The 25,796-nt window shown below is 57.3% G+C and overlaps 1 protein-coding gene across 1 annotated transcript in view; it reads right to left on the reverse strand.

The window, feature by feature from the left end:
* Positions 1-1,357: 1,357 nt before the first annotated feature.
* LOC135040963 (cytochrome P450 4B1-like) overlaps positions 1,358-25,796 on the reverse strand; it is a 251,955-nt gene continuing 227,516 nt past the window's right edge. The window contains exons 6-9 of the mRNA XM_063954899.1: positions 21,666-21,772; positions 19,846-20,036; positions 4,307-4,440; positions 1,358-1,497 (exon numbers count right to left, since the gene is read on the reverse strand). Coding sequence (XP_063810969.1) covers positions 1,358-1,497; positions 4,307-4,440; positions 19,846-20,036; positions 21,666-21,772 — 572 coding nt within the window. The remainder of the gene's footprint in view (positions 1,498-4,306; positions 4,441-19,845; positions 20,037-21,665; positions 21,773-25,796) is intronic.

Consider the following 25,796-nt stretch of genomic DNA (forward strand, 5'->3'; position numbering starts at 1 on the left):
GTGTAACTGGGACAATAACATCTGTTGGCTTCCTGTAGGATAACACTTTCTGTCAGCGAAACTGGTAAGCCTGATATGAAGAATCTGTGAGGTGGGAGTTTCTAAAACTCCAGTCTGTAGCCCTGGGTAACAATGACTGTCACCCAGGGGTCTAGGCCTGATGACACCCAGATGTGACAGAAATGTATTAGTCTCGCTCCCACCTGCCCGATCTCCAGGCAGGGAGGTCCACCGTCATGCTGAAGATTTTGAGGAAACAGAACCTGGTTTCTGTTCCTGAGAACCTGTTGGTGCAGGTTTTTTTGATTTTCCCCGACCACCCCTAAAGAAGGTAGAAGGGGATTTGGATTTTTTAAATTTTGCGGTCCGAAAGGACTGCACTGTGGACGTAGGATAAGATTTTCTAGCGGTGGAGCTGCTGAGGGGAGAAAGGTGGACTTACCCGCAGTTGCCGTGGAAATCCACGCATACAATGCATCCCCAAACAGGGCCTGACCTGTGAAGGGTAGGTTCTCCACACTTTTCTTAGATTCTGCATCCGCAGTCCATTGGCATAACCAGAGTCCTCTGCGTGCTGAGACCACCATGAGAGTAGCCCTTGCATTCAGCATTCCAAGGTCTTTCATGGCCTCCACCATGAACCCAGCAGAATCCTGTATGTGACGCAAAAACAAATCAATGTCACTTCTATCCATAGTATCTAAGTCCTCTAGTAATATGACTGACCACTTAACTATGGCTTTAGAAATCCACGCACAAGCAATAGTGGTCCTTAAAGTCACACCTGTAGCAGTGTATAGAGATTTGAGCGTAGTGTCAATCTTGCGGTCAGCCGGCTCCTTTAGGGCGGTTGAACCAGGGACAGGTAAAACCACCTTTTTAGACAACCTGGATACAGAAGCGTCAGAAGGTGGGTTTTCCAGTTTCTTTTTATCCTCTTCAGGTAAATGAAAAGCAATGAGAATTCTTTTAGGGATCTGGAATTTTTTCTCTGGGTTTTCCCAGGATTTTTCAAATAAATAGTTTAGCTCTTTAGAAGCCGGGAAGGGGACGGAGGATTTCTTATTTTCCGTAAAATAAGATTCCTGTCCCGGCTCAGGTACCTTCTCAGTAATATGCAAAACATCCCTAATGGATTCAATCATCAACTGCACCCCCTTAGCAAGGGATGCACCCCCTCCCTTCCTGCATATCCCCATCACCGTCCCCTGTATCAGAGTCGGGATCAGTGTCTACTTGCATTATTTGGGCAAGTATACGTTTTTTAGGGTATGTAGGTGGATTAGTAGAGGAAGTAGTGGGAGTTGAATGCTGCAAACCCTGTACAGACTTTCTCAAAAACTGCGTCTCTTTCTCATTACGTGACATCCTTGATGAAATCTGGGATATCATTCCCTTTAAAGAATCCACCCATGGGGGTTCGGATTCGGAAAGGTTGGGAAAACACATTGCAGTCCTGAATACATGGGATAAACTCCTCAGGAGACGATACACACTCTGCAGCACAGGAGACAGAGTCCTTAGACATGGTAATGTGGATATATACATACTTACACAGGAAAATGTCAGACACAGTTTCCCCCAGAGCATCAGAGAGACACAGAGTATAAGGAGCCAGCTAAACAGTACAAACTACACTCCCCCCCCCCCCTTCCTGTCTAACACACCCTGGTACCGCAGTAACCGGAGTTATCTGGAGGGTCAGCGCTCCCTGTCATCGTGTCTCAGCGTTCTGCAGGGAGAAAATGGCGCTGGTGAGTGCTGGATCCGCTCTGAGGAGAAGCCCCGCCCCCTGTAATGGCGCGCGGCTTCCCGCACACTATGATTATACTGGTCTGAGGTCTTCAGTGCTAACAGCGGGATTAGACCCTGTTAGCTACATTACCAGTGTCAGGGTGATTGCGCTGGCCCAGGACGCCCCTCAGCCACGTCTACATCAATATGTTGCTGAGCCTTCATAGAGCGCAGCCTGACAGAGCTGCGCTCCCACCCTTGTGCATCCATTCCCACCGGCGACCCGCTAACCGGGCCACCGGCGCTGTACTCAGCACTCTTCTTTCTTCTGGCTCTGTTAGGTGGTGGCGGCCGTGCTGCGGGAGTGAGCGGTCGCCTCGTGGGCTTGCGATCAGTACCCTCAGGAGCTCAGTGTCCTGTCAGTGGAGATAGAGAACCATTAACTTCTAGAATTGGTTCTTACTCCCCCCCTAAGTCCCACGAAGCAGAGAGGATGTTGCCAATAATAAAACTACAAAAACTCCTAGGAGCTCCCCTAGCTGTGACCGGCTCCTCCGAGAACAGTTTCTAAACTGAGTCTGGTAGGAGGGGCATAGAGGGAGGAGCCAGCCCACACTCTCAAACTCTTAAAGTGCCAGTGACTCCCAAAGGACCCGTCTATACCCCATGGTACTAAATGGAACTCTAGCATCCTCTAGGACGTAAGAGAAATACAGTATATGCCATATACAATAAGCAATGGAAGGACACACATGTCATAACAAAACGCGGCTTCAGCTGACTTATGCTGCCGGCAGGATACACGGGCAGCAAAACGGTGCCGGCGGGGGAGGAGGGGGGGGGGGGGGGCGCGTCTGCAGCCAGACACACAGTAAGGAGGAGGGGGGCATGTGCAGCAGAGGGAATTGGGGGGACCACAGTGGCTGTGGACTGCTGACAGCATGGTGTCCCCGGTCCCCAGTTGCTGTATGACCCGGCAGCTTGTGATCCCCGCTAATAGGTGCCAGTGGGAGGGGGGTGTCATTACCCAGCCGCCTGGAGTCTCCGGTGATAAGGTTACCGGCGAGAGGGGGGGCACCGCGACACCAGGGCAGCAGCACGACCTGGCGGCAGAGCAGCTCCGGCGGTGCTCCGTTCTGCAGCCAGGGGGAAAAATTATCACTTCCCTAAAAACTGCCCTCACAAAAAGTCCAGTTTCCCGGGAGTGATGATTTTATGAGGGTCCACGATGCAAAGATGAAAGAATCGTGAGAGAATACAATGAGAAACTAACAATTCTTATTGCACAATTTTTTCCTGATGACTATGCCCCATAGCATGGCAGCAGTTCCCAGCGGATTGTTGGTAACAGCGCCATTGACGTCCCTTCCGGTATGGCGGAGAGATTCTGTGAGAGATCTGATTCATCCCCGTTATTGTATTGTATAAAAGGGCTCAGTAAGAGATTTTCCACATGGACTTTCACCAAAGTGATTTTATTCTCCAATATATTATTATTACCATTTATTTAAAATAGCGCACACGCAGAGAATATTATAGTCATTCACATCAGCCGCTGCCATAGTGGAGCTTACGCTCTATGGGACAGATGTACTAAGCCTGGAGAAGTGATAAACCAGTGACAACACATCAGCCAATCAGCTCCAATATGTAAACTAACAGTTAGAAGCTGATTGGCTGATGTGTTGTTATCACCTTCCACTTATCACTGCTTTATCACTTCTCCAGGCTTAATACATCTGTCCCTATAGTCCCTGTCACACTCTATGGGGGTCATTCAGACCTGATCGCACACTACCTTTTTATTGCTGCGATCAGGTCAGAACTGCGCATACGTATGCACAGCAATACACAAGCGCATTGCACGGGTACAAAGCGGATCGTTGCTGTGCGATGGGTTTTACGAAGATTCCATTCGCACAGCCGTTCGCAAGAAGACTGACAGGAAGAAGGAGTTTGTGGGTGGCAGCAGACCGTTGTCTGGGAGTGGTTGGAAGAGCGCAGGCATGTCCAGGCGTTTGCAGGGCGGGTGTCTGATGTCAATTCCGGGACCTGACAGGCTGAAGTGATCACAGCGGCTGAGTAAGTTCTGGGCCGCGCAGAAACTGCACAAAGTTTATTTGTACCGCTCGGTTGCACATGTGATCGCACACTTGCACATCGAAAATACACTCCCGTATAGGCGGCGACTATGTGATCGCAGCGCTGCAAAAAACTTCTAGCGAGCGATCAGGTCTGAATGACCCCCCTATATTCTCCATCACATACACCTCGCTACACTCAGAAACCAAGTAACCTACCAGCTTGTCTTTTGGGTTGTGGGAGGAAAGCAGAGCACTGGGAAGAAACTTGGGCAAACATACAAACTCCACACCAATGCATCATGACTGGATATAAGGCTAACCACTGTGTCATCCATGCTACATCATAATACATACAGTGCAAACAACAACTACTGTCGTCCCCCCCTCCCGCCCCCCCCCAGAAACAATAATGTATTAAACATCTACATACAGCATCAGCCTCCAGTGTCAGCAATTCCCATGCAGATCATCACTCCTGGACCATTTACCTGCTGGTAAGGAGCGCCCATCAAAGAATGTGACAGGTTTGGAAAGCTGCCGGGACACTGACGGCACTGGTGGATAGAGGCGGAGACTCTCCTTGATGCACATTGTGGTATACGATAGCTTGCTCAGGTCTTCCCTGTAAGACACGTATGCTTCATAAGCCAAATAACATTGGAATAAGTATGATCTTTCAGTGTGTGAATAGCATTAGTTGTATGTCATTTGTGTATTGTGGCACAGTGACTGCCTGGACATAGCGGAGTGGGGGGGGGGGGGGGGGGGGGGAAGTGGGAGAGTTCCTGGAGGCCAGCGATTATGGGACTTGTGGGGATGCTGAACAGTATGTACTCTCTGTGGTTATGTATCAGCACTTAGCTATGGTAAGAAGGATGTCCAATGTGCGCTACTGATTGGATATACAGTACTTCTAGATCATTAGTGGTCCCAGTACAGACCCTTAGTACCTCAGTCTATTTAGAAAGAGTTCCATTTACCACCACTCGCTGCTCCCTATTATCCAACCAATTTCTAACCCAAGTGCATAATGTGCTTCCTAGCTCCAGTTCTCTTCATTTGTAGATAAGTCTCCCGTGTCGTACTGTATCAAAAGCTTTAGCAGAGTCTAGAAAGATTCCATCCACCTCCTCACCCTGATCTAGGCTGGCAGTAACGGTTTCATAAAAGCCTATTGAGTTAGTTTGAAATGATCTATTTGACAAATCCATGTTGGTTCCTATTAATAACCTTATTGACTTCAAGGAACTCCTGTATTCTATTCAGTGCTGCAAGTATGGTGGTACGGCATACCGGTAAGAAAATCCCAGCCGGTACGCCACAGTTCCTGATTGGCTGCCGGTCAGCTAGCTCTGATTGGCTAACGAACCGGCGCCTCATTTGAGAGACCCACTGCCGGAGACCTCATCGGACTTCACGAGCATTGAGGGGCAGGAGAGGCGCTGCGCTGGGCTCTCCTCCCCTCACATAGCAGCAAGGGAACAGATGCAGCGGTAAGCACAGTAGGGGCATATGCGTATCTGGCACTATTGGGGTCATAGGTGTATCTGGCCCCCCCATATGTGTATCACATCCCCATTTTCATTAGCCACACCCCATGTGGCATTTGGCCACACCCATTTTTTTGGTGCGCACGTCTTTGGCGCGTGCACACAGTACCTATAAGACATTTTTTCTACTTGCACCACGGATTCTATCCCTTAAATACCTTCCAGTACTTTCCCCACTATAGATGTAAGACTTACTGGTCTGTAATTACCCAGTTCAGATTTACGTCCCTTTTTAAATATTGGCACTACTTCCGCTATACGCCAGTCTTTGGGAACAATGCCTGATGTAAGTGAGCCATTGAAAATCAAATATAGGCGTCTTGCTAGTTCGGAGTGTAGCTCCATGAGAACCCTTGGGTGGATTCCGCCGGGACCAGGTGACTTTTTATCTTATTTTTTTTTTAATCAGTCACAGACTACTTCCTCACTTAAATAAGCATTTAGCAGTGAGACATTGCTGAGGTTATGCGCTAATCCCTCCATCTGGTCCTCTCTTGTGAATACAGATGAGAAAAACCTGTTTAATGTTTCCGCTATGTCCTGATCGTCTTTGATTATGACACTCAACTTGTCGTTTAAAGGGCCTATACACTCTCTTAAATCTTTTGCTGTTGATGTATTTAAAAAACTTTGAGGTTTGATTTACTTTCCTTTGCTATTAGCTCTTCAGTTTCTAGTTTAGACGCTCTGATTTCTTCTTTTGCATATTTTGTTACAGTCCTTATAGTATTGGAATGACTCCTTCCCGTCCGATTTATACTTTTTGAAAGTTCGCCTCATTTTGTCCATTAGTTCCTTAATCTTTATGTTAAACCACATTGGTTTGGAATTATTACTCCTTTGTTTGCTGCCCATGGGAATGAATTTACGAGTATAACTAGTGAGCAATGTTTTTAATACATTCCATTTCTCTGTGGTATTTTTGCCTTGAAACAAAAATGTCCCTTACAGCTTCCTTTATCATGGGAAAGTTGGCTTTGCTAAAGTTTAGAGTCCTAGTTGAGCCAGTATAGGGCTGCTTGTGAAAACGGATATTGAATGTGACCATATTGTGGTCACTGTTTCCCATGGGCTCCCGTAATATTCTATATCAATTCCCCATTGTTTGTTAGTACCAGGTCTAAGATTGCATTGTACCTAGTCAGCTCCTCGATTAGTTGAAGAAGCAGTGATCATTTAGTGTGTTTAAAACCATATTACCCCTAGCAGTATCACATGAATCATTTTTCCATATAATCTCCGGATAGTTAAAATCTCCCATCACTCTTACGTCTCCTAATCCTGATGCTTTTTCTATTTGCTTCAGTAACAATTCCTCATCAGGCACATTAATATCAGGCGGCTTGTAGCATATCCCTATTAGTATCTTCTTAGTACCCTTTCCCCCGCATGCAATTTCTACCCATAAAGTCTCAACAGTATTTACAGTCCCCTCGCGAATGTCTTCTCGTATATCAGGTTTTAAAAAGGGCTTTACATAAAGACACACCCCTCCACCCCGTTTATTTAATCTGTCTCTCCTGAACAGAGTATAACCCTCCAGATTAACTGATCAGTCATGAGATTCGTCCCACCAAGTTTCAGTAATACCTATAATATCATACTGCTTGTTTGCTGCAAGGATTTCTAGTTCCCCCTTTTCCCTGTAAGACTTCTAGCGTTTACATACATACAATCAAGATACGTATTCCCTTCTATGCTAGGGACATAATTTACTATATGCATTATTGGTGATCCATTTTCATCGTTAACTAGTGTTTTGGTAATACCATTCCCTCCAGCAGCTCCGCATCCCTCCAGCAGCTCCGCATCCCTCCAGCAGCTCCGCGCCCCGTATCCCTCCAGCAGCTCTGCATCCCTCCAGCAGCTCCGCGCCCCGCATCCCTCCAGCAGCTCGGCATCCCTCCAGCAGCTCCGCGCCCCACATCCCTCCAGCAGCTCCGCATCCCTCCAGCAGCTCCGCATCCCTCCAGCAGCTCCGCGCCCCAAATCCCTCCAGCAGCTCCACATCCCTCCAGCAGCTCCGCATCCCTCCAGCAGCTCCGCATCCCTCCAGCAGCTCCGCATCCCTCCAGCAGCTCCGCATCCCTCCAGCAGCTCCGCGCCCCACATCCCTCCAGCAGCTCCGCATCCCCCCAGCAGCTCCGCATCCCTCCAGCAGCTCCGCGCCCCAAATCCTTCCAGCAGCCCCACATCCCTCCAGCAGCTCCGCGCCCCAAATCCCTCCAGCAGCCCCACATCCCTCCAGCAGCTCCGCGCCCCGCATCCCTCCAGCAGCCCCACATCCCTCCAGCAGCTCCGCGCCCGCATCCCTCCAGCAGCTCCACGCCCCACATCCCTCCAGCAGCTCCGCGCCCCGCATCCCTCCAGCAGCCCCACATCCCTCCAGCAGCTCCGCGCCCGCATCCCTCCAGCAGCTCCGCGCCCCGCATCCCTCCAGCAGCCCCACATCCCTCCAGCAGCTCCGCATCCGCATCCCTCCAGCAGCTCCGCGCCCCACATCCCACCAGCAGCTCCGCGCCCCGCATCCCTCCAGCAGCTCTGCATCACTCCAGCAGCTCCGCGCCCCGCATCCCTCCAGCAGCTCCGCATCCCTCCAGCAGCTCCGCGCCCCGCATCCCTTCGGCAGCCCTGCGCCCCACATCCCTCCAGCAGCTCCGCGCCCCACATCCCTCCAGCAGCTCCACGCCCCACATCCCATCAGCAGCTCCGCATCCCTCCAGCAGCTCCGCATCCCTCCAGCAGCTCCACGCCCCACATCCCATCAGCAGCTCCGCATCCCTCCAGCAGCTCCGCATCCCTCCAGCAGCTCCGCGCCCGCATCCCTTAAGCAGCTCCGCGTCCCACATCCCTCCAGCAGCTCCGCATCCCTCCAGCAGCTCCGCGCCCCGCATCCCTCCAGCAGTCCCACATCCCTCCAGCAGCTCCGCGCCCCGCATCCCTTCAGCAGCTCCGCATCCCTCCAGCAGCTCCGCGCCCGCATCCCTTCAGCAGCTCCGCGTCCCACATCCCTCCAGCAGCTCCGCATCCCTCCAGCAGCTCCGCGCCCCGCATCCCTCCAGCAGCTCCGCATCCCTCCAGCAGCTCCGCATCCCTTCAGCAGCTCCGCGTCCCACATCCCTCCAGCAGCTCCGCGCCCCGCATCCCTCCAGCAGCTCCGCATCCCTCCAGCAGCCCCGCATCCCTTCAGCAGCTCCGCGCTCCGCATCCCTCCAGCAGCTCCGCGCCCCTGCATCCCTCCAGCAGCTCCGCGCCTCGCATCCCTCCAGCAGCTCCGCGCCTCGCATCCCTCCAGCAGCTCCGCACCCCACATCCCTCCAGCAGCTCCGAATCGCTCCAGCAGCTCCGCGCCCTGTATCCCTCCAGCAGCCCCACATCCCTCCAGCAGCTCCGCGCCCCACATCCCTCCAGCAGCTCCGAATCGCTCCAGCAGCTCCGCGCCCTGTATCCCTCCAGCAGCTCCGCATTTCTCCAGCAGCTCCGAATCGCTCCAGCAGCTCCGCGCCCTGTATCCTTCCAGCAGCTCCGCATCCCTCCAGCAGCTCCGCATCCCTCCAGCAGCTCCGAATCGCTCCAGCAGCTCCGCGCCCTGTATCCCTCCAGCAGCTCCGCGCCCTGTATCCCTCCAGCAGCTACGCGCCCGCATCCCTCCAGCAGCTCCGAATCGCTCCAGCAGCTCCGCGCCCTGTATCCCTCCAGCAGCTCCGCGCCCTGTATCCTTCCAGCAGCTCCGCATTCCTCCAGCAGCTTCGCATCCCTCCAGCAGCTCCGAATTCCTCCAGCAGCTCCGCGCCCTGTATCCCTCCAGAAGCTCTGCGCCCTGTATCCCTCCAGCAGCTACGCGCCCCGCATCCCTCCAGCAGCTCCGAATCGTTCCAGCAGCTCCGCGCCCTGTATCCCTCCAGCAGCTCCGCGCCCTGTATCCCTCCAGCAGCTCCGAGCCCTGAATCCCTCCAGCAGCTCCGCGCCCTGTATCCCTCCAGCAGCTCCGCGCCCTGTATCCCTCCAGCAGCTCCGCGCCCTGTATCCCTCCAGCAGCTCCGCGCCCTGAATCCCTCCAGCAGCTCCGCGCCCTGAATCCCTCCAGCAGCTCCGCGCCCTGAATCCCTCCAGCAGCTCCGCGCCCTGTATCCCTCCAGCAGCTCCGCATCCCTCCAGCAGCTCCGCGCCCTGCATCCCTCCAGCAGCTCCGAATCGCTCCAGCAGCTCCGCGCCCTGTATCCCTCCAGCAGCTCCGCGCCCTGTATCCCTCCAGCAGCTCCGCATCCCACCAGCAGCTCCGAATCGCTCCAGCAGCTCCGCGCCCTGTATCCCTCCAGCAGCTCCGCGCCCTGTATCCCTCCAGCAGCTCCGCGCCCTGTATCCCTCCAGCAGCTCCGCGCCCTGTATCCCTCCAGCAGCTCCGCATCCCACCAGCAGCTCCGAATCGCTCCAGCAGCTCCGCGCCCTGTATCCCTCCAGCAGCTCCGCGCCCTGTATCCCTCCAGCAGCTCCGCGCCCTGTATCCCTCCAGCAGCTCCGCGCCCTGTATCCTTCCAGCAGCTCCGCTCCCTGAATCCCTCCAGCAGCTCCGCTCCCTGAATCCCTCCAACAGCTCCGCGCCCTGTATCCTTCCAGCAGCTCCGCTCCCTGAATCCCTCCAGCAGCTCCGCGCCCTGTATTCCTCTAGCAGCTCCGCATCCCTTCAGCAGCTCCGCGTCCCACATCCCTCCAGCAGCTCTGCATCCCTCCAGCAGCTCCGCTCCCTGAATCCCTCCAGCAGCTCCGCGCCCTGTATCCTTCCAGCAGCTCCGCTCCCTGAATCCCTCCAGCAGCTCCGCGCCCTGTATCCCTCCAGCAGCTCCGCATCCCTTCAGCAGCTCCGCGCCCCGCATCCCTCCAGCAACTCTGCATCCCTCCAGCAGCTCTGCGCCCTGCATCCCTCCAGCAGCGCCGCGCCCCGCATCCCTCCAGCAGCTCCGCGCCCCGCATCCCTCCAGCAGCTCCGCGCCCCGCATCCCTCCAGCAGCTCCGCGCCCCGCATCCCTCCAGCAGCTCCGAATCGCTCCAGCAGCTCCGCGCCCTGTATCCCTCCAGCAGCTCCGCGCCCTGTATCCCTCCAGCAGCTCCGCGTCCTGTATCCCTCCAGCAGCTCCGCGCCCTGTATCCCTCCAGCAGCTCCGCGCCCTGTATCCCTCCAGCAGCCCCGCGCCCTGTATCCTTCCAGCAGCTCCGCGCCCCGCATCCCTCCAGCAGCTCCGAATCGCTCCAGCAGCTCCGCGCCCTGTATCCCTCCAGCAGCTCCGCGCCCTGTATCCCTCCAGCAGCTCCGCATCCCACCAGCAGCTCCGAATCGCTCCAGCAGCTCCGCGCCCTGTATCCCTCCAGCAGCTCCGCGCCCTGTATCCCTCCAGCAGCTCCGCGCCCTGTATCCCTCCAGCAGCTCCGCGCCCTGTATCCTTCCAGCAGCTCCGCTCCCTGAATCCCTCCAGCAGCTCCGCTCCCTGAATCCCTCCAACAGCTCCGCGCCCTGTATCCTTCCAGCAGCTCCGCTCCCTGAATCCCTCCAGCAGCTCCGCGCCCTGTATTCCTCCAGCAGCTCCGCATCCCTTCAGCAGCTCCGCGTCCCACATCCCTCCAGCAGCTCTGCATCCCTCCAGCAGCTCCGCTCCCTGAATCCCTCCAGCAGCTCCGCGCCCTGTATCCTTCCAGCAGCTCCGCTCCCTGAATCCCTCCAGCAGCTCCGCGCCCTGTATCCCTCCAGCAGCTCCGCATCCCTTCAGCAGCTCCGCGCCCCGCATCCCTCCAGCAGCTCTGCGCCCCGCATCCCTCCAGCAGCTCCGCGCCCCGCATCCCTCCAGCAGCTCCGCGCCCCGCATCCCTCCAGCAGCTCCGCGCCCCGCATCCCTCCAGCAGCTCCGCGCCCCGCATCCCTCCAGCAGCTCCGAATCGCTCCAGCAGCTCCGCGCCCTGTATCCCTCCAGCAGCTCCGCGCCCTGTATCCCTCCAGCAGCTCCGCGTCCTGTATCCCTCCAGCAGCTCCGCGCCCTGTATCCCTCCAGCAGCTCCGTGCCCTGTATCCCTCCAGCAGCTCCGCGCCCTGTATCCCTCCAGCAGCTCCGCGCCCTGTATCCTTCCAGCAGCTCCGCGCCCCGCATCCCTCCAGCAGCTCCGCGCCCCTGTATCCCTCCAGCAGCTCCACGCCCTGTATCCCTCCAGCAACTCCGCGCCCCTGTATCCCTCCAGCAGCTCCGCGCCCCTGTATCCCTCCAGCAGCTCCGCGCCCCTGTATCCCTCCAGCAGCTCCACGCCCTGTATCCCTCCAGCAGCTCCGCGCCCTGTATCCCTCCAGCAGCTCCGCGCCCTGTATCCCTCCAGCAGCTCCGCGCCCCTGTATCCCTCCAGCAGCTCCGCGCCCCTGTATCCCTCCAGCAGCTCCGCTCCCTGAATCCCTCCAACAGCTCCGCGCCCTGTATCCTTCCAGCAGCTCCGCTCCCTGAATCCCTCCAGCAGCTCCGCGCCCTGTATTCCTCTAGCAGCTCCGCATCCCTTCAGCAGCTCCGCGTCCCACATCCCTCCAGCAGCTCTGCATCCCTCCAGCAGCTCCGCTCCCTGAATCCCTCCAGCAGCTCCGCGCCCTGTATCCTTCCAGCAGCTCCGCTCCCTGAATCCCTCCAGCAGCTCCGCGCCCTGTATCCCTCCAGCAGCTCCGCATCCCTTCAGCAGCTCCGCGCCCCGCATCCCTCCAGCAACTCTGCATCCCTCCAGCAGCTCTGCGCCCTGCATCCCTCCAGCAGCGCCGCGCCCCGCATCCCTCCAGCAGCTCCGCGCCCCGCATCCCTCCAGCAGCTCCGCGCCCCGCATCCCTCCAGCAGCTCCGCGCCCCGCATCCCTCCAGCAGCTCCGAATCGCTCCAGCAGCTCCGCGCCCTGTATCCCTCCAGCAGCTCCGCGCCCTGTATCCCTCCAGCAGCTCCGCGTCCTGTATCCCTCCAGCAGCTCCGCGCCCTGTATCCCTCCAGCAGCTCCGCGCCCTGTATCCCTCCAGCAGCCCCGCGCCCTGTATCCTTCCAGCAGCTCCGCGCCCCGCATCCCTCCAGCAGCTCCGAATCGCTCCAGCAGCTCCGCGCCCTGTATCCCTCCAGCAGCTCCGCGCCCTGTATCCCTCCAGCAGCTCCGCATCCCACCAGCAGCTCCGAATCGCTCCAGCAGCTCCGCGCCCTGTATCCCTCCAGCAGCTCCGCGCCCTGTATCCCTCCAGCAGCTCCGCGCCCTGTATCCCTCCAGCAGCTCCGCGCCCTGTATCCTTCCAGCAGCTCCGCTCCCTGAATCCCTCCAGCAGCTCCGCTCCCTGAATCCCTCCAACAGCTCCGCGCCCTGTATCCTTCCAGCAGCTCCGCTCCCTGAATCCCTCCAGCAGCTCCGCGCCCTGTATTCCTCCAGCAGCTCCGCATCCCTTCAGCAGCTCCGCGTCCCACATCCCTCCAGCAGCTCTGCATCCCTCCAGCAGCTCCGCTCCCTGAATCCCTCCAGCAGCTCCGCGCCCTGTATCCTTCCAGCAGCTCCGCTCCCTGAATCCCTCCAGCAGCTCCGCGCCCTGTATCCCTCCAGCAGCTCCGCATCCCTTCAGCAGCTCCGCGCCCCGCATCCCTCCAGCAGCTCTGCATCCCTCCAGCAGCTCTGCGCCCCGCATCCCTCCAGCAGCTCCGCGCCCCGCATCCCTCCAGCAGCTCCGCGCCCCGCATCCCTCCAGCAGCTCCGCGCCCCGCATCCCTCCAGCAGCTCCGAATCGCTCCAGCAGCTCCGCGCCCTGTATCCCTCCAGCAGCTCCGCGCCCTGTATCCCTCCAGCAGCTCCGCGTCCTGTATCCCTCCAGCAGCTCCGCGCCCTGTATCCCTCCAGCAGCTCCGTGCCCTGTATCCCTCCAGCAGCTCCGCGCCCTGTATCCCTCCAGCAGCTCCGCGCCCTGTATCCTTCCAGCAGCTCCGCGCCCCGCATCCCTCCAGCAGCTCCGCGCCCCTGTATCCCTCCAGCAGCTCCACGCCCTGTATCCCTCCAGCAACTCCGCGCCCCTGTATCCCTCCAGCAGCTCCGCGCCCCTGTATCCCTCCAGCAGCTCCGCGCCCCTGTATCCCTCCAGCAGCTCCGCGCCCTGTATCCCTCCAGCAGCTCCGCGCCCTGTATCCCTCCAGCAGCTCCGCGCCCCTGTATCCCTCCAGCAGCTCCACGCCCTGTATCCCTCCAGCAACTCCGCGCCCCTGTATCCCTCCAGCAGCTCCGCGCCCCTGTATCCCTCCAGCAGCTCCGCGCCCCTGTATCCCTCCAGCAGCTCCGCGCCCTGTATCCCTCCAGCAGCTCCGCGCCCTGTATCCCTCCAGCAGCTCCGCGCCCCTGTATCCCTCCAGCAGCTCCGCGCCCCTGTATCCCTCCAGCAGCTCCGCGCCCTGTATCCCTCCAGCAGCTCCGCGCCCTGTATCCCTCCAGCAGCTCCGCGCCCCTGTATCCCTCCAGCAGCTCCACGCCCTGTATCCCTCCAGCAACTCCGCGCCCCTGTATCCCTCCAGCAGCTCCGCGCCCCTGTATCCCTCCAGCAGCTCCGCGCCCCTGTATCCCTCCAGCAGCTCCGCGCCCTGTATCCCTCCAGCAGCTCCGCGCCCTGTATCCCTCCAGCAGCTCCGCGCCCCTGTATCCCTCCAGCAGCTCCGCGCCCCTGTGTCCTCCCAGCCCCCTCTCACATTGTCTTCAGCATGCACACAGCCTGCTCCTCTTATGGCTCTTCACTTCAGAGGCGGTGATGGCATGACATGCGGTGGCGGAAAAGGAAGCTGCTGGCACCTCAGGAGGGGAGGAGGGGATGTATGGCATCTGATAGACACAGCGTGAGTACCAGGAGGGGGGGGGGGGGGACAGGTGGAGGAGGACCATGTAACCGCCAGGACCTGAGGAAGGGGGAAGTGGCTGCAGCTCATCAGCACTGTCTGCATCATCTCTATTGATGGGGTGGGATTTTCTGTGGAGGAGGTGGAACTAATCCCCGTACCAATACAGGTGGTGGAACTCACATCCACCTTGTTCCCCCCCCCTCCACTATAACCCCTGTATGGTAATTTACCATGTGCAAATAATGGGGGTAATTCAGATGCATCGCTGCAGTGATCGCAGTCTGAATTACTTTGTGGATTGCGCACGTACAGCGCCACACTGCGCGTGCACACCCCGGGAGCCCAGTGAGATGCTATCAGCATCTCAGGGCTGCGGTCACCTCTGCCTGATTGACAGACAGAGGAGGTCGTGGGGAGGGAGGGGGTGTGCCGGACAACGGAGGCATGTACGGACCATTGGGGGAGGGCGGGCTGTGGCGGCTGCGTGACGTTAGGCTGCGCGAAGGGAGGGGAGCGGGAGGGTTAGGCTGCGGGAGGGGAGCGGGAGGGTTAGGCTGCGGGAGGGGAGCAAGAGGGTTAGGCTGCAGGAGGGGAGGGTGAGGGTTAGGCTGCGGGAGGGGAGCGGGAGGGTTAGGCTGCGGGAGGGGAGGATTAGGGTTAGGCTGCAGGAGGGGAGGGTGAGGGTTAGGCTGCGGGAGGGGAGCGGGAGGGTTAGGCTGCGGGAGGGGAGCAAGAGGGTTAGGCTGCAGGAGGGGAGGGTGAGGGTTAGGCTGCGGGAGGGGAGCGGGAGGGTTAGGCTGCGGGAGGGGAGCGGGAGGGTTAGGCTGCGGGAGGGGAGCGGGAGGGTTAGGCTGCGGGAGGGGAGCGGGAGGGTTAGGCTGCGGGAGGGGAGGATTAGGGTTAGGCTGCGGGAGGGGAGGATTAGGGTTAGGCTGCGGGAGGGGAGCGGGAGGGTTAGGCTGCGGGAGGGGAGCGGGAGGGTTAGGCTGCGGGAGGGGAGGATTAGGGTTAGGCTGCGGGAGGGGAGGATTAGGGTTAGGCTGCGGGAGGGGAGGATTAGGGTTAGGCTGCGGGAGGGGAGGATTAGGGTTAGGCTGCGGGAGGGGAGCGGGAGGGTTAGGCTGCGGGAGGGGAGGATTAGGGTTAGGCTGCGGGAGGGGAGGATTAGGGTTAGGCTGCGGGAGGGGAGGATTAGGGTTAGGCTGCGGGAGGGGAGGATTAGGGTTAGGCTGAGGGAGGGGAGGGGAGCGGGAGGGTTAGGCTGTGGGAGGGGAGCAAGAGGGTTAGGCTGCGGGAGGGGAGGGTGAGGGTTAGGCTGCGGGAGGGGAGCGTGAGGGTTAGGCTGCGGGAGGGGAGGGTGAGGGTTAGGCTGCGGGAGGGATAAGGGTTAGGCTGCGGGAGGGGAGGGTGAGGGTTAGGCTGCGGGAGGGGAGCGTGAGGGTTAGGCTGCGGGAGGGGAGCGTGAGGGTTAGGCTGCGGGAGGGGAGGGTTAGAGTTAGGCTGCGGGAGGGGAGCGTGAGGGTTAGGCTGCGGGAGGGGATGGTGAGGGTTAAGCTGCGGGAGGGGAGGGGAGGATTAGGGTTAGGCTGCGGGAGGGGAGCAAGAGGGTTAGGCTGCGGGAGGGGAGCAAGAGGGTTAGGCTGCGGGAGGGGAGCGTGAGGGTTAGGCTGCGGGAGGGGAGCGTGAGGGTTAGGCTGCGGGAGGGGAGCGTGAGGGTTAGGCTGCGGGAGGGGAGCGTGAGGGTTAGGCTGCGGGAGGGGAGCGTGAGGGTTAGGCTGCGGGAGGGGAGCGTGAGGGTTAGGCTGCGGGAGGGGAGCGGGAGGGTTAGGCTGCGGGAGGGGAGGGTGAGGGTTAGGCTGCGGGAGGGGAGGGTGAGGGTTAGGCTGCGGGAGGGGAGGGTGAGGGTTAGGCTGCGGGAGGGGAGGGTGAGGGTTAGGCTGCGGGAGGGGAGGGTTAGGCTGCGGGAGGGGAGGATTAGGCTGCGGGAGGGGAGGGTGAGGGTTAGGCTGCGGGAGGGGAGCGTGAGGGTTAGGCTGCGGGAGGGGAGCGTGAGGGTTAGGCTGCGGGAGGGGAGCAAGAGGGTTAGGCTGCGGGAGGGGAGCAAGAGGGTTAGGCTGCGGGAGGGGAGCGTGAGGGTTAGGCTGCGGGAGGGGAGCGTGAGGGTTAGGCTGCGGGAGGGGAGCGTGAGGGTTAGGCTGCGGGAGGGGAGGGTGAGGGTTAGGCTGCGGGAGGGGAGGGTGAGGGTTAGGCTGCGGGAGGGGAGGGTGAGGGTTAGGCTGCGGGAGGGGAGGATTAGGGTTAGGCTGCGGGAGGGGAGGGTTAGGCTGCGGGAGGGGAGGATTAGGGTTAGGCTGCGGGAGGGGAGGGTGAGGGTTAGGCTGCGGGAGGGGAGCGTGAGGGTTAGGCTGCGGGAGGGGAGCGTGAGGGTTAGGCTGCGGGAGGGGAGCGTGAGGGTTTGGCTGCGGGAGGGAAGCGTGAGGGTTAGGCTGCAGGAGGGGAGGATTAGGGTTAGGCTGCGGGAGGGGAGCAAGAGGGTTAGGCTGCGGGAGGGGAGCAAGAGGGTTAGGCTGCGGGAGGGGAGCAAGAGGGTTAGGCTGCGGGAGGGGAGCAAGAGGGTTAGGCTGCGGGAGGGGAGCAAGAGGGTTAGGCTGCGGGAGGGGAGCAAGAGGGTTAGGCTGCGGGAGGGGAGCAAGAGGGTTAGGCTGCGGGAGGGGAGCGTGAGGGTTAGGCTGCGGGAGGGGAGGGTGAGGGTTAGGCTGCGGGAGGGGAGGGTGAGGGTTAGGCTGCGGGAGGGGAGGGTGAGGGTTAGGCTGCGGGAGGGATTAGGGTTAGGCTGCGGGAGGGGAGGGTGAGGGTTAGGCTGCGGGAGGGGAGCGTGAGGGTTAGGCTGCGGGAGGGGAGCGTGAGGGTTAGGCTGCGGGAGGGGAGGGTTATGGTTAGGCTGCGGGAGGGGAGTGTGAGGGTTAGGCTGCGGGAGGGGATGGTGAGGGTTAAACTGCGGGAGGGGAGGATTAGGGTTAAACTGTGGGAGGGGAGGATTAGGGTTAGGCTGCGGGAGGGGAGCAAGAGGGTTAGGCTACGGGAGGGGAGCAAGAGGGTTAGGCTGCGGGAGGGGAGCAAGAGGGTTAGGCTGCGGGAGGGGAGCGTGAGGGTTAGGCTGCGGGAGGGGAGCGTGAGGGTTAGGCTGCGGGAGGGGAGCGTGAGGGTTGGGCTGCGGGAGGGGAGGGTGAGGGTTAGGCTGCGGGAGGGGAGCATGAGGGTTAGGCTGCGGGAGGGATTAGGGTTAGGCTGCGGGAGGGGATGGTTAGGGTTAAGCTGCGGGAGGGGATGGTTAGGGTTAAGCTGCGGGAGGGGAGGGCGAGGGTTAGGATGCGGGAAAGGAGGGTGAGGGTTAGGATGCGGGAAAGGAGGGTGAGGGTTAGGCTGCGGGAGGGATTAGGGTTAGGCTGCGGGAGGGGAGGGTGAGGGTTAAGATGCGGGAGTGGAGGGCGAGGATTAGGATGCGGGAAAGGAGGGTGAGGGTTAGGCTGCGGGAGGGGAGGGTGAGGGTTAGGCTGCGGGAGGGGAGGGTTAGGGTTAGGCTGCGGGAGGGGAGCGTGATGGTTAGGCTGCGGGAGGGGAGCATGAGGGTTAGGCTGCGGGAGGGGAGGGTTAGGGTTAGGCTGCGGGAGGGGGAGGATTACGGTTAGGCTGCGGGAGGGGAGGGTTAGGGTTAGGCTGCTGGAGGGGAGCGTGAGGGTTAGGCTGCGGGAGGGGAGCGTGAGGGTTAGGCTGCGGGAGGGGAGCGTGAGGGTTAGGCTGCGGGAGGAGAGGGTGAGGGTTAGGCTGTGAGGCTGTGGGAGGGGAGGGTGAGGGTTAGGATGCGGGAGGGATTAGGGTTAGGCTGCGGGAGGGGAGGGTGAGGGTTAGGCTGCGGGAGGGGAGGATTAGGGTTAGGCTGCGGGAGGGGGAGGATTAGGGTTAGGCTGCGGGAGGGATTAGGGTCAGGCTGCGGGAGGGGGAAGATTAGGGTTAGGCTGCGGGAGGGGAGGGTGAGGGTGAGGGTTAGGCTGCGGGAGGGGAGGATTAGGGTTAGGCTGCGGGAGGGGAGGGGAGGATTAGGGTTAGGCTGCGGGAGGGGAGGGTGAGGGTGAGGGTTAGGCTGCGGGAGGGGAGGGGAGGATTAGGGTTAGGCTGCGGGAGGGGAGGGTGAGGATTAGGCTGCGGGAGGGGAGGGTGAGGGTTAGGCTGCGGGAAAGGAGGATTAGGGTTAGGCTGCGGGAGGGTTAGGCTGCGGGAGGGGAGGGTGAGGGTTAGGCTGCGGGAGGGTGAGGGTTAGGCTGCGGGAGGGGAGGGTGAGGGTTAGGCTGCGAGAGGGGAGGATTAGGGTTAGGCTGCGGGAGGGGAGGATTAGGGTTAGGCTGCGGGAGGGGAAGGGTTAGGTTGCGGGAGGGGAGGGTGAGGGTTAGGCTGCGGGAGGGGAGGGTGAGGGTTAGGATGCGGGAGGGGAGGGTGAGGGTTAGGCTGCGGGAGGGAAGTGTGAGGGTTAGGCTGTGGGAGGGGAGGGTGAGGGTTAGGCTGTGGGAGGGGAGCGTGAGGGTGAGGGTGAGGGTTAGGCTGCGGGAGGGGAGCGTGAGGGTTAGGCTGCGGGAGGGGAGCGTGAGGGTTAGGCTGTGGGAGGGGAGCATGAGGGTTAGGCTAGGCTGCGGGAGGGTGAGGGTTAGGCTGCGGGAGGGGAGGGTGAGGGTTAGGCTGCGGGAGGGGAGGATTAGGGTTAGGCTGCGGGAGGGGAGGATTAGGGTTAGGCTGCGGGAGGGGAGGGTGAGGGTTAGGATGCGGGAGGGAAGTGTGAGGGTTAGGCTGCGGGAGGGGAGAGTGAGGGTGACGGTTAGGCTGAGGGAGGGGAGGGGAGGATTAGGGTTAGGCTGCGGGAGGGGGAGGATTAGGGTTAGGCTGCGGGAGGGGAGCGTGAGGGTTAGGCTGTGGGAGGGGAGCATGAGGGTTAGGCTGTGGGAGGGGAGCATGAGGGTTAGGCTAGGCTGTGGGAGGGGAGGGTGAGGGTTAGGCTACGGGAGGGGAGGGTGAGGGTTTGGCTGCGGGAGGGGAGCGTGAGGGTTAGGCTGCGGGAGGGGAGGGCGAGGGTTAGGATGCGGGAAAGGAGGGTGAGGGTTAGGCTGCGGGAGGGGAGGGGAGGGTGAGGGTTAGGCTGCGGGAGGGGATGGTTAGGGTTAGGCTGCGGGTGGGGAGGGTGAGGGTTAAACTGCGGGAGGGGAGGGCGAGGGTTAGGATGCGGGAAAGGAGGGTGAGGGTTAGGATGCGGGAGGGGAGGGTTAAACTGCGGGAGGGATGGATTAGGGTTAGGCTGCGGGAGGGGAGGATTAGGGTTAGGCTGCGGGAGGGGAGGGTGAGGGTTAGGCTGCGGGAGGGGAGGATTAGGGTTAGGCTGCGGGAGGGGAGGGTGAGGGTTAGGCTGCGGGAGGGGAGGGTGAGGCTGTGGGAGGGGAGGGTGAGGCTGTGGGAGGGGAGGGTGAGGGATAGGCTGCGGGAGGGGTCTGTGCACACAGACCCCGAAACGTGCTGAATGTCATGTGATCTTTACATCACTCCCGAGTTCATGTATAACGCGGAGGCTTCTCACCACTCCATGGTCTGCCTGCGGCCCAGAACCTCTCGTATCTCCTCCCGACACTTCTCCTGGTGCTCAGGATATTGCGCCATACAATACAAGATCCAGGAGATTCCGCTGGCTGTTGTGTCATGTCCTTCAAACATGAATGTATCCACCTCCGCACGCAGGTCCTTGTCAGACAGCCCCATACCATTCTCATCCTAGGGCAAATAGTTATAGTGTTACCCTGCTGAGCGGGATGAAAAGCAGTCTGTAGATTTCCAGTCAGTAGGAATAGCAAGTCAGTAAGAGACCAGTAATGTGTCAGTAAGAGAGGCCAGAAACAGAAGTTGGTAACATATGTCAGTAAGAGATGCCAGAAACAGGAGCTGGTAACAGAGGTCAGTAAGAGATCAGTAATGTGTCAGTAAGAGAGGCCAGAAACAGGAGCTGGTAACAGAGGTCAGTAAGAGATCAGTAATGTGTCAGTAAGAGAGGCCAGAAACAGGAGCTGGTAACAGAGGTCAGTAAGAGATCAGTAATGTGTCAGTAAGAGAGGCCAGAAACAGGAGCTGGTAACAGAGGTCAGTAAGAGATCAGTAATGTGTCAGTAAGAGATGTCAGTAAGAGATGCCAGAAACAGAAGTTGGTAACAGATGTCAGTAAGAGATGCCAGAAACAGGTGTCAGTAAGAGATGCCAGAAACAGAAGTTGGTAACAGGTGTCAGTAAGAGATGCCAGAAACAGAGGTCAGTAAGAGATGCAAGAAACAGGAGCTGGTAACAGAGGTCAGTAAGAGATGCCAGAAACAGAAGTTGGTAAGAGAGGTCAGTAAGAGATGTCCGTAAGAGATGCCAGAAACAGGAGCTGGTAACAGAGGTCAGTAAGAGATGCCAGAAACAGAAGTTGGTAACAGAGGTCAGTAAGAGATGCCAGAAACAGAAGTTGGTAACAGAGGTCAGTAAGAGATGCCAGAAACAGGAGCTGGTAACAGAGGTCAGTAAGAGATGCCAGAAACCGAAGTTGGTAACAGATGTCAGTAAGAGATGCCAGAGACAGAAGTTGGTAACAGATGTCAGTAAGAGATGCCAGAGACAGAAGTTGGTAACAGATGTCAGTAAGATGCCAGAGACAGAAGTTGGTAACAGGTGTCAGTAAGAGATGCCAGAGACAGAAGTTGGTAACAGATGTCAGTAAGAGATGCCAGAGACAGAAGTTGGTAACAGATGTCAGTAAGATGCCAGAGACAGAAGTTGGTAACAGATGTCAGTAAGAGATGCCAGAGACAGAAGTTGGTAACAGATGTCAGTAAGATGCCAGAGACAGAAGTTGGTAACAGGTGTCAGTAAGAGATGCCAGAGACAGAAGTTGGTAACAGATGTCAGTAAGAGATGCCAGAGACAGAAGTTGGTAACAGATGTCAGTAAGATGCCAGAGACAGAAGTTGGTAACAGATGTCAGTAAGAGATGCCAGAGACAGAAGTTGGTAACAGATGTCAGTAAGAGATGCCAGAGACAGAAGTTGGTAACAGATGTCAGTAAGATGCCAGAGACAGAAGTTGGTAACAGATGTCAGTAAGAGATGCCAGAGACAGAAGTTGGTAACAGATGTCAGTAAGATGCCAGAGACAGAAGTTGGTAACAGATGTCAGTAAGATGCCAGAGACAGAAGTTGGTAACAGGTGTCAGTAAGAGATGCCAGAGACAGAAGTTGTTAACAGATGTCAGTAAGATGCCAGAGACAGAAGTTGGTAACAGGTGTCAGTAAGATGCCAGAGACAGAAGTTGGTAACAGGTGTCAGTAAGAGATGCCAGAGACAGAAGTTAGTAACAGATGTCAGTAAACCAACCTTGGCACAGAGGAGAATGTCCAGGAAGTCCGGGTGTCTCTTCAGTCTGAGTTTGTCCATCTCTTCTTTGCTTTCTAAGAGTTGTTTTCTCTGTTTAATAACTTTATCTGCAATATGGAAATGCGAAGATAAGTAGAGTTATGATAGACTTACCATGGTTAACTCTTTCTGCGAAGTACATTGGGTGCCACAGGGAAAACATCGGGTGTAGAGTGGATCTTGATCCAGAGGCACCAAGAGGCTAAAGCTTTAGCTGTCCTAGGATGCATTGGGGCCTCCTCTATAACCCCAGGCACTGAGAGCTCAGATTTATTAACCAGTCCAATAAAGGAGCAGGCAAGAGAGAAGGCAGATGTTAGTCACATAGAACCACATTCTCACGACAGGAGAAGGTATCAGAGGCTAATGCCATACAACCCAAAGAAGCTAAGTGTGCCAGGGAGGGCGCCCTATGTCTGGATCTCTTACTGACCTCTGTTACAAACTTCGGTCTCTGGCATCTCTTACTGACATCTGTTACCAACTTCTGTCTCTGTCATCTCTTACTATTTTCTGTCACCAATGTACCTCGCAGAAAGAGATTTAACCATGGTAAGTCTATCATAACCTTTTCTGCAGCAGGTTACATTGGTTTTCACAGGGAAAACATCGGGGATGTCGTAAAGCAGTTCCTCAAGGGAGGGGTCGCACCTTAGAGGGCAAGAGAACCCAGCATCCAAAGGAAGCATCCTGGGAGACGGAAGTATCAAAGGCATAGAACGTACTAAACGTGTTCACGGAGGACCACGTAGCCACCTTGCACAATTGTTCTGCGGACACGCCACGGCAAGCCGCCCAGGAAGGTCCAACAGACAGAGTAGAATGGGCATTAATACAGCAGGAGCTGGGAGCCCAGCCTGCGCATAAGCTTGTGCAATCACCATTCTAATCCCTCTGGCCCAGGTTTGCTTGTTCACAGGCCAGCAACGTTTGTGGAAACAAAACAGGACAAAAAGGGCATCTGACCTCCTAGTAGAGGCAGTCCTCTCCACATAGATATGGAGAACCCTAACCACATACAAAGAACGTTCTTTGGGAGAAAAGTCCGAAGAGATAAAGGCCGGAACCACAATCTCTTGGTTAAGGTGAAAAGATGACACCACCTTTGGAAAATAACCTGGTCGAGTTCGTAGAACTGCCCGGTCACGGTGAAATATCAGAAAGGGTGGACGAGAGGACAAAGCGCCTAAGTCCGACACCCGTCCTGCAGAGGCAATAGCCAGCAAGAACAGGACCTTGGCCGTAAGCCTTTTAAGGTCCACCGATTCAAAAGGTTCAAATGGAGACTCTTGCAGGACATTCAGGACAATAGACAAATCCCATAGAGCCACAGGAGGGACATAGGGAGGCTGAATTAGAAGAACACCCTGACTGAAAGTATGAACATCAGGTATTGATGCAATTTTTCTCTGAAACCAAGGCAGATATGTGAACCTTGAGGGAGGCCAGACAAAGACCCATTTACATGCCTCTTTGCAGAAAAGCCAGGATTATGGAAGTTCTGTATCTATGGACATCGTAATTCTTATCAGCACACCAGGTGAAGTTGAATTCCAAACCCTGTAATAAATCAGGGCAGAGGCCGGTTTGTGGGCTTTCAACATAGTTTGAACAACTGCCTCTGAAAATCCTTTGGCTCACAGGAGTGATGCTTCAAGAGCCACGCCATCAAAGCCACTCTGGCCAGGTCTGGGTAGAGACAAGGGCCCTGTATGAGGAGGTCTGGTCGGTGAGGAAGTAGAAGGGAATGCCCTGTTGACAGACTCTGCAGGTCTGAGAACCATTGCCATCTGGGCCTCCCTGGATCGACTAGAAGTAGCAATCCTCCTTCCTGTTTGAACTTCCGTAGGACCCTGGGCAGGAGAGACACTGGAGGAAACATGTAGGGCAGCCAAAAGTTCTATGGGACCGCCAGTGCCTCTACGAATGCCGCCTGAGGATCCCTGGTCCGAGACCCGAAGACCGGAACCTTGTAATTGTGTCAAGACGCCATGAGGTCTACTTCCGGTAGACCCCACCTTTCTACTAGGAGTTGAAAGACTTCTGTGTGAAAATTCCACTCTTCGGCATGCACGTCCTGGTGACTGAGGAAGTCCGCTTCCCAGTTTAGGACGCCCGGAATGAACACTGCCGATAAGGCTGGCAGGTGGCGTTCTGCTCAACAAAGAAACTTTGACACTTCCAGCATTACCATGCGGCTTCGAGTGCCGCCTTGATGGTTTATGTATGCCACTGTGGTGTTGTTGTCTGATTGTACTTGTGCCAAAGGTAGTGAAAGTGATAGCGCATTGAACACTGCCCTCAGCTCTAAAATGTTTATTGGCAGGAGTGATTCACTGACCCTGAAAAGGGTGTTGCTCCAACACCGCTCCCCATCCCCTCAGGCTGGCGTCCGTTGTCAGCAGGACCCAATCGGGGATCCAGAAGGGACGCCTGTGCTCAATTACGGAGTCAAAGAGATCATTTGAGATCTGATCCAATGAGGTAGGCTGTCCCACTTGAAAGAATTAACCGTTGAAGAGGGTGGGAATGAAATTGAGCGTACCATGTCGAAGGCCAACATTATCAGGCCAAGTACTTGCATCGCCGAGTGTATCGACACTCTGGGGCGACGAAGGAAGCATCATATCCTGTCCTGAAGCGTCAGGACTTTGTCTGGAGACAGGAACAGTCTCTGACTGTGTGTGTCCAGGAGTGCCCCCAGGTGCACCGTGCTCTGAGCTGGAACCAGCAAGGATGTCTTCCAATTGATCAGCCATCTGTGGGCTTGTAGGAAACTCACCGTCAGTTGCAGATGACCGAGGAGGACTTCGTGGGAATTGGCCAGAATTAGCATGTCATTCAAGTACGGCAGGATTCTGACTCCCTGACGATGGAGGTGGGCCGTCATCACGGCCATTACTTTGGTGAAGATCCGAGGAGCTGTGGCCAGTCCAAATGGTAGAGCCTGGAATTGGTACTGTCACAACTGAGGGCCTGAGCTGACGGGAGGCAGCCTCAGTTGTAGGGGCTGAGATGTACCGGAACCTGGGAGGTTGTATCAGACCCCTGGACATGTAAGTAACATGAATAATAACTGCCCGAAGGCGTGACCACGACAACTTGGATAAAAGTCAATGATGTTTATTATGACAACTCCGCAACACAGCAGCAGTAAAAGAAAACGTAAAAGTCAGCAAAGAATAAATACAGTTCCTGGGTACTACAGGATGGCAGGAGCCACAGGGCACTGGTAGTGTGAGATAGTTCTTATGATCTTCTAGATGGAAAGTCCTTACCAGGCCCGACTGTAGCAATGGAGATAACCCAGGATTGTGCCAGCTGGTGTTCCAGGAAAAGCTGGGTTGCTGAAGATAAAACAGCTGCTGTGGATACTGGCTGGAACCAGACTGTTGTTAGCACGGAGTGGATACTGGCTGGAACCAGTTAAATAATAAATGAACTTGGGAGCGATGAAATATGAACTGAAATGTAGAACTTGAGAGCGGAGAAATAATAATACCGGTGGAGAGTGGTAAAGTGTAGAAAGGGCACCGGCCCTTTAAGGGAAGCTGTACTCTGCTGGAAGCTGAGCTGGGAGCAGGTAATGTTGTAGCTGGAAACAGATGAATCCACAATGGATTGGAGAGTCAGGCTACACCGCAGGTGGAATGCTGGTGCGGGTCTCTATGGTGGAAGTCTTGAGACAGGAGCTGGAACCTGGAAGACAATCACAGGAGAGAGACAAACAGGAACTAGGTTTGACAACCAAAGCACTGACGCCTTCCTTGCTCAGGCACAGTGTATTTATACCTGCAGCAAGGAAGGGATTGGCTAGGCAATTATGCAGATTAACAATACTGACAACAGATTGGAGGAAATGATCAGCTGACAGAATCCAAGATGGCTGCGCCCATGCAGACACTTGGAGGGAAGTTTGGTTTGTAATCCATGTGGTAATGAAAACAGTAATGGCGGCGCCGGCCACTGGAGACAGGAGACGCCAGGCTGACAAGTGCACATCCAACCACGCGGACACAGCGGAGGCCGCGGCTGACGTAATCGCCACTCTGACACTCTGCATGCAGAAGCTCAGGGACGGCGGCGGAGGCC

Source organism: Pseudophryne corroboree, unplaced genomic scaffold, assembly GCF_028390025.1.
Source record: "Pseudophryne corroboree isolate aPseCor3 unplaced genomic scaffold, aPseCor3.hap2 scaffold_784, whole genome shotgun sequence".
NCBI classification, from domain to species: domain Eukaryota; kingdom Metazoa; phylum Chordata; class Amphibia; order Anura; family Myobatrachidae; genus Pseudophryne; species Pseudophryne corroboree.